Source organism: Peromyscus leucopus, chromosome 2 (genome assembly GCF_004664715.2).
Source record: "Peromyscus leucopus breed LL Stock chromosome 2, UCI_PerLeu_2.1, whole genome shotgun sequence".
Taxonomy (NCBI): Eukaryota; Metazoa; Chordata; class Mammalia; order Rodentia; family Cricetidae; genus Peromyscus; species Peromyscus leucopus.
In genome coordinates, this window is record NC_051064.1 from 52,943,803 (window position 1) to 52,956,579 (window position 12,777).

The window sequence follows — 12,777 nt, forward strand, 5'->3', positions numbered from 1 at the left end:
AGACACAACATGAGCAGGCCAGGAGCCGGTTGTCAGCTAACAGGTGTGATGGCTGACCACTGCTCCTGGCTGTAGTGATGTCTGTCACCGTGATCCCCAAATCCTCCAGACTTCAAAGATGGTCCCATTTAAGTAGAGATGGCCCACTTCAAACTCACTAATCCCCCTGACTGCCTAGGTCCTGGGCATGCCCGCACCCAGCCTACCTCAGGCGTTTCACTTAGCCTAGGCTGAAATCGAGCTATGACACGTCAGGATACTGAGCACTGTCTGTCCCCACCCCGATTCAACAGTTACCTGCCTCACCACTGTCGGTGGAAGCAGAGGCCAGGCAGACAGCTCTGGGGCCTTGAACCCTGGCATGTGGCTTCCTTCCAGGTCAGGTAGGATTTGGACAGCACTACCCTCAAACTCGTGGCCTCTGGACCATATCAAGATGGCCCTTGGGTCCCAAGTCTTACTAAGGCACATTAGCTTTCTGAGTACAGCCCGCAGAACAAGCGCAGGAGAGAGACAGCGATTCCAGTGGCCATCCCTGGAGGTCCAGTGACTCCCAAACCATCTTTAGACACAGTACGCAGAGACCCAGAATGCTCTCAGAACTTTATTAGGTGGAGTTTGGGTGAGAGAAAACCCTGAAACAGTTGCCTGCCTGGTTCAGGACAACTGGTGTAGATAGAGGAGCCTTTGTTTGGAGACAGGCTTTCACTGAGATAGAAGCAGATCTTGGATTTCTTTACACGGGAGCTGACTGGCTGAACATCTCTGAGACCCAGTTGGGATTCTTTGTTAGATGGTTGGTCAAAGGCCAGCCCCTGGGGCAGCAGACCGGAAGGCAGCCTTGCTGTGCAGGCAGACGGGGGTGTGCTGGACAGGTCACCTCTGCTATTCCCAGATTCAGATTTGTTGGAGGGGGGCCATGACAAATGACAAGAGGAGCAGTTGCTCAAAAACAAGTATTAAGTCATTACAGGGGAGAGAGACATAATGGTTCCCAGGGAATGAGAGAAAGAAAAGTCGTGATTCTTCATTGGTACCTGACCCCAACCCCTAACCACCAGGCCTTCAATGGCACACGAGCAGCCGGCTGAGCTGGGAGCCACGTGCAAGACCTGAAGGCAGAGGGGCGGGGCGGGGATGCTTCCGTGGCTACAGTGAGGGTGTCCAGATGGGGAGAGCACACTTGTATGCTACCTGGCCGCCACACCCCAGCTCCTCCAGGCTTCTGTCCCATTTACAAATACATACATAAATACATTACATACAACAGTGGGTCTGGGGGCAGGCTTCCCACAGAGGCTCAGCTGACAGGGACGTCTCAGAATTCTAGGAAAGGGCACCGGGTCCCCAGAAATGTGCTCCGTGTGTGCTCTCCTGCCCAAGAGCCCACCCTATTTTTCTCAGGGTCTAGTTTGTCCAGTACGGAGAGTTGCCATAGGTGGGTTTGGAGGCTTGAGACTTGGGCTGCAGGGAGCTGGGCTGGCTGCGCTGACCAGAGCCACTCTGAGGAGGAAGAGGAGAAAAGGCTATAAAGGCTGGCACAGAACCCCAGGCCCACGGCAAGGAGGCTGCCTCCATCACTGCGCTCACCGGGGTGTCCTGCGGGAGGTGGTGGTGCAGCAGCTGGGAGTGGGGCTGCTGGTGGGCCGGCATGATATGCAGGAAGGGTGCAGGGGCGTAGCCGGGAGCTGCGCCAGGGGCCAGGGGCCCAGTGGAGCCCAGGGCAGAGGGCAGGCTGAAAGGTGGGGGTGTCCCCGCGTGAAATCCCTGCTTGTCAAAGGTCTGCAGGACAAAGGTGACCATGAGAAGGGCAGACTGAACTGCACCCCCCCCACCTGCCCACCTCTGTCCACCCTCCTCACCTGTGTCTTGTTGTAGACAGAAGCAGTCATATCCGGGAGGCCAGTGGTGCCCGAAGACACTGATACTCCTACGAGCAAAAACAGTTGTTCCCCCGGCATCAGGCCGGTTCCAGAGACCCCGGGTAGCCCTGCCTTAGAGTCAGATGGGACAGTCATTCCAGGTTCTAGTCCTGGAGAGGGGCTGACGCTACCTTTGCCAGGCCCGGGTCCAGCCGACTTGTTGGGAGCCTGTGACGAACCCCCATAGCCGCCCTTGGTGTAGTCTCCTGCTGCTGTCCCCTGGGTCAGATCGTCATAACCTAGCATGGCAGGACACAAGAGGCATGTGTGGGCGAAGCAAGCCTGGCCGGTATACCCTGTGCCTCTCAGAACAGGGGCCCGCCTTTACCTGTGCTGTAAGTGTGCTGCCCATAGCCACTGGCCTGCTGAAACGCGGTAGGGGGAGTGCTGAGGGTCACACCATGCTGCTTCGCCGAGGTTGGCGGGACCTAGTGGGACAAGCAGGTGAGGTTGGAGTGTAAGAATAAGACAAAGAGGAGATCAGGCAGTCTGGGCCAGAGCCCCCAGCAAAACCAAGTCACAACCAAGAGGACCAGGATTTTCCTAAGTGGAATCCATGATGGACCTAAAGGCAGCTGGGGAATGGAATCTGACCCTGAGCAATCCTCAAGAGCAGATGTAACTCAATGGGCCTTGAGGATGGCCACACTCCTACTACTGACAGATGCTGGAAAACATGCCCAGGGATTCAAGCTTGGAGGAGCCCACAGCCCTGGGAAGATGTGCAGAAATACTCACAAACATAGTGGGCCCATACTGGAAGGCACTGGGCACGCCTGTGTAGTAGGGGAGGCCGGTATAGCTGTAGCCAGGTGGCAGAGCAGGATTCAGAAAGGGCTGCTGTGCTGTGTGGTGGGTCTGAGATTGGCCCTGCTGTGCCTGAGCTGGTGTTGTTGGAGGAGCAGGGGATGCAGAGTCTCCTCGGCCAAACTTGGTGACGTCACCTAGAAGAACACCAAACCTTGTATCCAGGGAAAGGCCAGGCTGGCTGTTACAAACAGGAATAGGTCTAACTGCCAGCTCACACACTCACACCTTCAAGCACCCCAGCCCTTCTGCATCCACCTTCTGGCCTCCTATGACGAGCTACGGGCCAGCCCATGCCCTCCCACTCTTGCCCACTGAGCCAACTGACCTGAATACGGATTATTAGCTAAACTCCCGTCTCGGCTGGCAAGGGCTGTGGGTGGTGCAAAGGGAATTCCATAGTAATCCTAGAAAAGACCAAGGAGACTCCCTGAGCAAATGGTCTCACCCACCCTCAGAGAGCAGATCCAGCAGGCCCAACAAGCATGGGCACTCTGGGGGATGCCACACGCAGAGTGCCCGTGACAGGCAGCTGTCCCAGAGAGCTGCAGGTGTGACGATACCTTCAAGTGTGCACAGCCCAGAACCCCTGCTTCAGCTGACAGCACATGGACAGACTGCAAACCCTAACGCCTGTCCGAGGTGACCTCACACGACTCTTTCCACCACATATGGAGACCTGGGAAATGCTAGGGACCAAACCAACTCTACTGGTCTTTACTGTGAGACTCTAAAGGAACCGCCACTGGAAAGGCAGAGGAGGAAAGCCTGGAAGGCTTCCAGGGGACAGGGAGCAGTGCTGGGTGGGTACAGAAACCAGGTCCAGGCCCTAACAGTCTAGTCTCTCCAATTCATTTAGCTCCAGCAACAATACGCTGCCCAGAGTCAAACTCAAGAATGTAGCTGCAAAGGCGAAGAAGTTTGTGCTCTACGGATGAAGAAATCCTTCCCTGGCCGATGCCACCCGGGGTTCTGGGCTGCCCTAGTTCTGAGGTCACAGCATACAAGAGCATCACTACTGGGAACGGCACCCGCATCCTTTCACTGCAAGCCTGGGTAAGCTCCAGGAAAACCCTGCGATTCTCAGCTTGAATTCCCAAAGCCACAGGAAATGCTGGGGAGGACACCCAGAAGGGGGAGCCCTTTTCACATAAGAGGAGGAAATCCAAAGGCAGGAAGAGGTTTAGGCCCAAAAGGAAGCCTAAAATATGATCCAAGGGAAAACTGAAAGCTGTTTCCACTGTGGGCTCACTGGAGATGTCCTCTAAGATAGAACTTTTCAAAAGTCAAAGGAAGGGCTGGAGAGAAAGCTCAAAGGTCAAGAGAACTGGCTGCTCTACCAGTAGCTCACATGGAGGTTCACAAACGTAACCAGTTCCAGGGATCTGGTGTCCTCTTCTGCCCTGGGGCACCAGGCACACACACCGTACATGCAGGCCAAACATGCACACACAGGACATCAAGGAAGGGAAAGGAGACCCAGGAAGAACCCCTAAGGCAGGATGTGAGTGTCGTCGCTTCCGTCTACTCTTGGATTCTACCCAGGAGCCCTCTCTGCCTCTGAAAAGGACTCCAGCAGGGGTGGAGGTGTGCCCACAGCTGTACACACTGGGTGGCCTGGACAGGCGACAAGGGGTGTGTGTGTGTGTGTGTGTGTGTGTGTGTGTGTGTGTGTGTGTGTGTGTGAGGAACATGAAAGGCCACATTCTATGCTTCTCACTGACTGATGCCCTAGAGAATACCAGGCTGAGACCAGCTATGCAGAGGACAATCCTGCTTCATGAGGGCCCATTCCGGGTTCCCCTGCTTATCACTGTGGCTTCACCACAAGACCCCTTCGTTTATCCCTAGACCTGGAGTCAGCGCAGACGACCCTGTCTGACAGTGAGGCCAACAGCACCAGGGCCAGCATTCTTGCACATAAAGGTGAAAGGTTAACCCAGCAGGCACTTTAGTAAGAAGTCAGCGAACTCCTGCCCGTCGTTCCCTACAGGCACAGGGCAATCCTACCATTGTGAGTGTGGCCATCGGCCACTGCAGCCCAAAGGAATCCTGGTGCAACTCTCACGTGATGTTTGTTCATTTGTTCTGAGACAGGAGCTTAGCATGTAGCCTAGGCTGCTCTTGAACTGAAACTCAGCCAATGCTGGGATTACAGGAATGTACCTCCATGTTCAGCTGTGCAGAGTTTTGTTTTCGAATACAGGGTTTCTCTGTGTAACAGTCCTGGCTGCCTGGAACTCACTCTGTAGACCAGGCTGGCCTTGAAGTCAGAAATCTTCCTGCCTCTGCCTCCCTAGTGCTGGGATTAAAGGTGTGTGTGTGCTTCACCACAGAATGGAGCAGGAAAATAAGGGACTAGATTGGGTTCGGGGCATGGCTTACATGTGCTCTTGTCTAAAGTCTCAAATTTCCCCAGGATAAGCATTGTTCCCTTATCTGCCAAAAGAAATGCTCAAACCAAGCACAGCACCCCCAGACATAGCTTGTCAAAGGTGCTAGGGGGGAGTCCCATGGCTGAGGTCCCGCAGGCCACACACAGTGGCAGTCAAGCAAGGAAAGGAGGAGCCCTGAGTCTGCTGCCCAGGTCCACAAAGCCACTCTGTACTCACCATTGGCAGCCGTGACTGCAGCATCTGGAGCTCATCATAGCTGTAGATCTGCAGGAGAATCAGCGGATACGTTAGGGACCACACACCAAAGCCATCTCGGGGGCCAAAACAGACACACTCAAGAATGGGACCTGGGTCAGGTGCTATAGGAAAAGATCCTGTCTACGTAGAGTCTAGAAGGAGGAAGACACATCAGGTATTAGGTGGACAGAGACAAAGAGATGAGCTGCCTCAGGTGGGCAGCTCTGGCCTAACTCACACCCCTTACCAGGTCCTACAAGGTACAGTGCCTGCGCCAACCAGTTCTACTGTATGCTCACCGGGTAAGCAGGAAGCAGTCCTCCAGGGCCTACGAGGTACTGATTGGGTAGCAGAGGAGGCACCCCTTGAGGCAGGTTTGGGGGCGCTTTGCCTACAAAGAGGAAAAATCACTCACTTCACCATGGAGTGGCTCAGCTGTTTGGGGGTGTAGGCAGAGGTCTGGAAGATCACTGTTGAGGGGCAGGCAAGGGGCTGAGAGTACAAACCTGAGGTCACCAAGGCTGTGGCCCTGGTACTGTTGCTGGGCACACTCACAGTGGTCCCACCCAGGCACAGGCTGCTTCCAGGCAAGACGACCCCTGAGGATGGGGCACTTGGGGCAGAGGTTGCTGCTGTTGAGAAGCTGGCTGATGATGGGGTGCTCTCCACACTGGCATGCTGGCAAAACAAAAGCCGAGACGTGTGATCTCACAGCAAGGAAGATGGAGCTGGCACAGCCAGGACTCTCCCGGGCAGTGGGCAACACCAGCACTCGGTGACTCCAGGGCAGTGCGTCCTCTGTCTTAGGGCAGTGTAGCCTCTACCTATAGGGCCAGATTCAGTCACCAGGACTCAAAGTGCACACCAAGACTACTAAAACTGGGCTGGAGGCTGGTCATGATGGCACACATCATTATTCCCAACACCTCAGAGATAGAGGCAGGTGGATCTCTGGGAGTTCCAGGCCAGCATGGTCTACAGAGTGAGTTCCAGACCCGTTTGAGACTGTCTCAAACATAAACCCCAGTGGTTAAGAGCACAGACAGCTCTTCTAGAGGGCGAGTGTCTCTGCTTCTATCAGAGGTGTAACTAGCCCCATGGAAAGGGCACTTTGCTCTCCAAGACAAGATACTGAGAATCCTCATCTGAATACCCTTACAACAAACACAAACTATATAGGGTGCTGGAGAGATGGCTCAGTGGTCAAGAATAAGTATGTACAGCTCTTGCAGAGTTCTGTTCCAAGGCCCCGTATCAGAAGGCTCACGACCAACTGTTATGCCAACTCCAGGGGATCCAGTCCTGTTTCTAGACTCTATGGGTACCTGCAGCCACACCCAGACACAGACAGACAGACGCACACAGACAAGTAACAGGGGTGGAGCTACAGAGACGGTTCAGTGATTAAAAGCACTGGCTACTCTTACAGAGGACCGAGATTTGGTCCCTAGCACACACCTGGTGTCAATCATCTGTAGCTCTAAATGCAGGAAATTTAATACCCTCTTCCTGACCTCTGTGGGTAACAGGCATACACATACACACATACACATACACACACACACACACACACACACACACACACCGTGCACATATACAAATGTGAGCAAACACTCACACTTTGAAACTCTCCTGGCCTGGATTTCTTGATCTTCTGAAAATAATCACTCCTCAAACTGTTTGTCTCTAAGCTGTCATCAACAGGACACCTAATAACTAACACCAGCGAAGTCCCAATGACATTCACACACAATGGAATGCAACTTAATAATCTTTGAGGCCAAGAGACAGAACAATAAGAGTTACCTGCAGACAGAAATTAGAAACAAACCTATTCTTCAATCAAGAAGAACATAAATAAATAAAGTGTAAAATAAGAAAAATCGAAAGAAACAAAACTGTCCCTGCAAGTCCCTGAAGGCAAGCCAAGCCCTGACACCTCGAGAAAAAGCCCAGGAGTCCAAGGCAATGAACTCTGAGGCCCTGGGTCACCTGAGATCTGACGAACCACTCTGCCCATGACTCACGGCGGCCAGGGGACTGTGCTGCCCATGACTCACGGCGGCCAGGGGACTGTGCAGCAGGGCTGGGTACTTACAGTGTGGGGCGTGCTTGCAGGACGTGCTGCGTGTGCAGAGGGCAAGCTGTTCTGGTGGCTGGAGAGGGAGCTAGGAAATAAAACAGAAGCAAGACCTACCTGGTTTGACAGGCTATAATCAAGGTCAATCCTACCCCTGAGGATGCCTGGCTGGGCATCACACTTCATGCCTCCTTGTGGTCCAAAATGACCTACAGGGCCATACACCGTGACATCTGATACATCCTGGCTTCAATAAATCATCACCCTTTTTGGCTATAAAAAGAGTAAAAGCAGGACTGCTAACTAGAGAGCTCAGAAGACTGAGTCACATGAGGTTCCATGTGTGGCCCACACCTAAGAGTCCAGCTTAAATTCCAATCAGACCCAGAGTTCGAATCAACCATGTTCGCTCTGAACTAAATGGATCAAAGACCTCTACCCAGAAGGTATGGGTAACAAGCCAATTCCTTTTCCCGTAACCTCTTCCAATAATTTATCTCTGGAATCAGGACAAAGGTAAGTCAGACACACGTCATTCTTAGTCCACATTACAGTGGCGTGGGTCGGGAACTAGAGCCAGGCAAGGCAGCCGGAATCGGCATACATATGGCTCCACTGCTTCTCAGCAGGGTTGGGATTCCGCCAGCAGGAACACTAGAAGCAGTTAGTGAGGTTGGATGTGACCAAAGCCCAAGCCAGTGGACTACTACCGAAGCCTGCACACTCCAGGTGCTGTCCCCACATACCTGCTAAGTTGAGAAAGGGGGCTGCTGGACAGGTCCCCCGACTGCTGGGACGAGGAGGGCAGAAGAGCAGTGCACGAGGTGGTGCTGGGAAGAGAGCCCACAGACGGGAGGCCCGGGGCGTCTGTCGTCGCCGGCGTCGTCTTTGGAGCCGGCAGGGATGAAGCAGCTGCAAGAAACACACCTCTTCAGCCTCAGAAGCAACCCTCAGTACTGGGACATAGTCCCTATCTGCTCACGCTCAGATACGATACACCACACGTTACATTTCCAGGACAGCACCTCAGCACGTCACCAGACAGCTGCATTTCTTGCAGACAGGACACCATAACCAGATGGGAAGGAAGGGTTTGAACAAAGAACCGAAAATGACCCACTCATAAATCGTCTTGATATGGACACAAGCCCCCAGGAAAGATGGGCCAAAACTGATGTGTACGTAGTGAGACAACAATTTCCCTTCAGAAGCATGGCCCGAGAGTGGAGAGCAGATAGGCCAGAGCTCCTCAGGGCGCTTCCACCCCCGGGAAAGCAGTGAAGGCCTGGGCTGCCAGAGTGCGCTGCACCTCGGGGAAAAGTGGCAAGGAAGGGCTGTCCTCTCCCCAGCAGGAAGAGTTCACACCAACGTCTACTTGCAAAGGCACAGCGGCAACTTCCTTGGGGTGTGTTTCAGAAATCAACCACAGAGCAGAGACGACATGGACACAACTGATGACCTTCGGGAAAGACTCAGCTTGACTGTCATCCACACATCTAGATCAGATATGTGCTTGGAAACACATCATCGTCTTTCCCCTCGTGCAGAACTCCCTGGGAGGAAGCACTCCGCGCTCACAGGGGAGTTGAGAGCAGGCAGGGGACAGGCTGACCTGCAGCTCGGTCAACTCCGTTTCTTTCTGAGACAGTCTCATGTAGCACAGGCCAACCATGAACTTCTAAGTAAGCAAGGATGACTCTGAACTCCGGACCCTTCTGCCACCAGCTCCTGAATGCTGGAACCACACTGTATGCCACTAGACCCATGAACTTTTGATTCTCACGCCATCAAGTGCCACCATTACAGGCTTCTGCCAGTACACTGGGTCGGATGTGGTCCTGGAGATTGAACTCAGAGCTACATATAGGCTAGGTAGGCACTCTACTGACTGAACTAATATTAAATATTTTAACGTTGTTGGGTGCTAGTTTAATTGGTAGGAAATAAAGGAGAGGGTCGGGGGAGGGTGGGTTTGAGGTGATTTGACATTCCTGAGTCTCTTAGTGTCTGATTCTGAAGATGAAGCATCCAAGAAGCATCTCACCCCAGATTAAGAGGCCAAAGTCACCCAACAACCCATGTTGACTTTACAAAAGTCTCAAGAAGGGAGTCTGACATGCACACTGGGGTTCCCAGATATTTCACATTTTATTAACTGCGAAGTCTGAGGTCAGCCCGGGATACACAGTGAATCAAACACCCTCTCAAAAGAAATAGTTTTGGGGTGTGGTAGTAATACATCTTTAATCCTGGCATAGAGGAGGCAAAGGCAAACAAAGCTCTAGAGTCGAGGCCAGCATGGTTTACACAGCAAGCCCCAGGTCAGCCAGAGCGATGAGTAAGACTATCTCAAAAGTAAACAAGTGGATCGCAAGGAAAAGGTCAAGTACAGATTTTGGAGAATTAACCGCTGATCAATTAATTGGTGGTTTTCAAATTATGTTAGGCAAACTTTCTCTGTTTTCCACCAGTTGTAAAGAGAACATACTTACCGTCTACTGTGTGCTGACTTCGGCCACCACCATGTCCGTTCTACAAAGGACAGGGAGAGAGTTAACACACAGACATGTCCAGACCATCACCAGACTGACTCACAATTGGGACTGCAACAACCATATGTAGTTAACAAAGGAGCAATTGGTTTTCAAAGATGTCCTCATGTATCTGTGTCTGTCTCTGTGAATGCATGTCCCTCAGGCACCAGAAGAACTAGGGGCTGTGATAGGCTTGAGAGAGCAAGAGCAGGAAGAGCTCTTTTTAACCCTGAGCAACGTCTGCGGCTCCTCATCTCGTTCACAACACAACTAACTTTCATAGATCGCAAGAAGTGGGCATTTCAAAAACCAGACTCAGAACTTAGGGAAGTAACAAAGGCTAAAAGCACTCCTAAAACAACTATCAAGTTGTTGAATTAATAAAGATGAAGTCCCATTATAACTAAATCGTGATACTTTCCATTTCTCATGCAAATTCTGTAATGCAAAAGTAAAATTTTCTAAATTTAAAAAAAAGTAAAACTCTTTTCTAAAGAAAGAGTAACTTCCATACCAGGAAGATTTCTAAGGAAAGATGAGCTATGACTTAAGACACGGCTTTTGTGAAGGCACTGACTGGCCTGATCAGCGACTGTGGTGGGACTGACTGAGCCACTAAAAGGGCACCTGCCTCACGGGCTGGGGAAGCAGCCACAGTGCAGCCGGCAGCAGAGCCCCGGAGGCTCAGACGCCGCCTCCAGGAGAGGCAGGAACAGAACCTGATGTGCTCTTTAGGATAAAAAAGGTGAACGAGGGCTTGAAAGACGGCACAGCAGAAAGGGGGCTGGCTGCTCCCCAAGGGTCTGTGTTCGATGCCCAGCCCCACAGGACGGCTCACAGCCTAGAAGTGCAGTTCCAGGAGATTCACCACACAGCTCCACATGCTGCGTGCGCTTCATACCTCTAGAGACTCCTGTCTACAGCTGCTTGCCAACCCTGCCCCTCCTTCCTCTTTATCTGCCTACCAACAACTGTCAAGACTTAGACATTGTCTGCCCTGTTGCTTTTCTCTCCAACTCTTAACAAAATGGTCCTTCACATTATTTGAATGGTGATATCAAATATTCATTGATCAACCTATCCTTAGAAGCAATAGATTAGTAAACAAAAACCCCAGCACCCCAAAACAATATAAGCAAGTTTCATTACTATTGATAAATATTATTAGAGCTAGATTTAAGACCTTATTGCTATGGCTCCACATGTTATCATCAACTGTCTTACTTGGCTGTGGACCTTGTATACAATAATTCAGACTAGCCAGGCAAGAAGAACCCACTGGTTAATAATGATAGGCCTATAATGGGGATAACTAATGCTTTTCTGACGGGACTTAATGACTGTTCCACGGAAACAGTTCACATCTGGTACCACAGGCTGGGGAGTAGAGTACTATTACTGTTTTGATAAACAGAAAGTCCTTCTTTCCCCCAAGCTAGACAATGGGCCAGCAAGAGGGGCTGAGGATTTAATTCAGTGGCAGAGCACCTGCCTAGCAAGCTCAAGGCCCTAGGTTTGGTCCTCAGCTCCAAAAAAAAAAAAAAAAAAAAAAAAAAAAGGATGGCTCCATGAGCAAAGGCACCAGCTGCCAAGCCTGATGCCCTGAGTTACATCCCCGGGACACAAGTTAAAGAGAAACCAACTCCTTCAAGTTGTTCTCTTGACTTCCACATATATATTTCCCACGCACTCTATTTTTTTTCTCTCCTTTTTTGAGACATGATTTCTCTGTTCAACCTTCGCTGTCCTGGAACTTGCTCTGCAGACCAGGCTGGCCTCAAACTCAGAGATCCGCCTGCCTCTGCCTCCTGAATGCAGGGATTAAAGGCATGCAGTACCACTGCCTGGCTAATAAATACACTTTAGAGCATAATTTGCCAAACTGCACACTAACTTCCCAGGGGAATATCCTAAACAAAGAAAGCAGGAGAAGAAGCACTTACAGCAACAGAGCCTGGAGCTGAATCTGGTGGGTTGGCAGAGCTTTGGTATGCAATCCTGGTATGCACAGAACTCTGGTCATAAGAGGAAGACGTCGTCACTGGACTAGTGGAGCTCAAGGACGAGCTGGTCAGACTGGAGGAGGTAATGACTGAAGTTGTGTAGGTGGAGTTCTGTACAGCACTGGTCATTGGTAAAGAGGCATTCAAAGGGTCACTGAAAAGAGTACACAGTGTTAGACGCACCCTGGCATCATATGACAGCTTCACCTTACAGACAAACTCAGTATCACACTCTAAACTAAAGTGCCAGTAACTACAAAGGTGCATGACAGGCTAATGTATCAGCATTTCCCTCTAGACAACTAATAAAACCATCTCAAATCTTTGTATTTGCAAAATAGTCCACTGGACCAAAATGAAGTGTTGGGGCGCTGTGGGTCACTGGGGAGTGTGCTACTGATACTGTGCAAGTCTGACCAGCTCCAGGTGCTCATGACATGACAGAGTTCTGCTACCAGGAACGCTGTAACACAGCAGTATGATTCACCGCAAGCAAAAAGAGAAGAGAACCTAGTCTACCAACTCTGAATGTACCACATTTGCTCAGTGAAATGCTTGGCAACAGAAGCCCACACACAGTATGGATGACCTTTGAAAACTTTTAAGTCAAAGCTAAGGCATGCAAAAGCCACATTTTACACGACTCTAGTCACATGTCACATCTAGATGAGACACGTTCTGACATACAATTTTCAATGGGAGGGACAAGACCGGCCTAACACAAGTGTGGGACACAGCACTGTCTGGGAGACTAAGCATGTGGAGAGCTGCACAAACCATTATCAGAGTGTCTTCACC

General features: G+C 51.2%; 1 protein-coding gene and 1 non-coding gene across 11 annotated transcripts in view; both read right to left on the bottom strand.

Moving 5' to 3' along the window:
- Positions 1-589: 589 nt before the first annotated feature.
- Ubap2 (ubiquitin associated protein 2) overlaps positions 590-12,777 on the bottom strand; it is an 85,272-nt gene continuing 73,084 nt past the window's right edge. For all 10 annotated transcript variants that reach the window (XM_028884036.2, XM_037202511.1, XM_037202514.1 and 7 more), the window contains 14 exons: positions 11,920-12,133; positions 9,935-9,974; positions 8,189-8,354; positions 7,461-7,530; positions 5,869-6,040; positions 5,662-5,753; positions 5,342-5,389; positions 3,058-3,136; positions 2,661-2,866; positions 2,251-2,350; positions 2,054-2,161; positions 1,863-1,930; positions 1,591-1,782; positions 590-1,503 (listed from right to left, as the gene is read on the bottom strand). In XM_028884036.2, the coding sequence (XP_028739869.1) occupies positions 1,408-1,503; positions 1,591-1,782; positions 1,863-1,930; positions 2,054-2,161; positions 2,251-2,350; positions 2,661-2,866; positions 3,058-3,136; positions 5,342-5,389; positions 5,662-5,753; positions 5,869-6,040; positions 7,461-7,530; positions 8,189-8,354; positions 9,935-9,974; positions 11,920-12,133 (1,651 nt within the window). In that variant the 3' untranslated portion in view covers positions 590-1,407. The remainder of the gene's footprint in view (positions 1,504-1,590; positions 1,783-1,862; positions 1,931-2,053; positions 2,162-2,250; positions 2,351-2,660; positions 2,867-3,057; positions 3,137-5,341; positions 5,390-5,661; positions 5,754-5,868; positions 6,041-7,460; positions 7,531-8,188; positions 8,355-9,934; positions 9,975-11,919; positions 12,134-12,777) is intronic.
- On the bottom strand, positions 8,904-8,982 carry LOC114703298. The gene has a single exon (XR_003736119.1). It is a non-coding gene; the product is annotated as a small nucleolar RNA SNORD121A (small nucleolar RNA).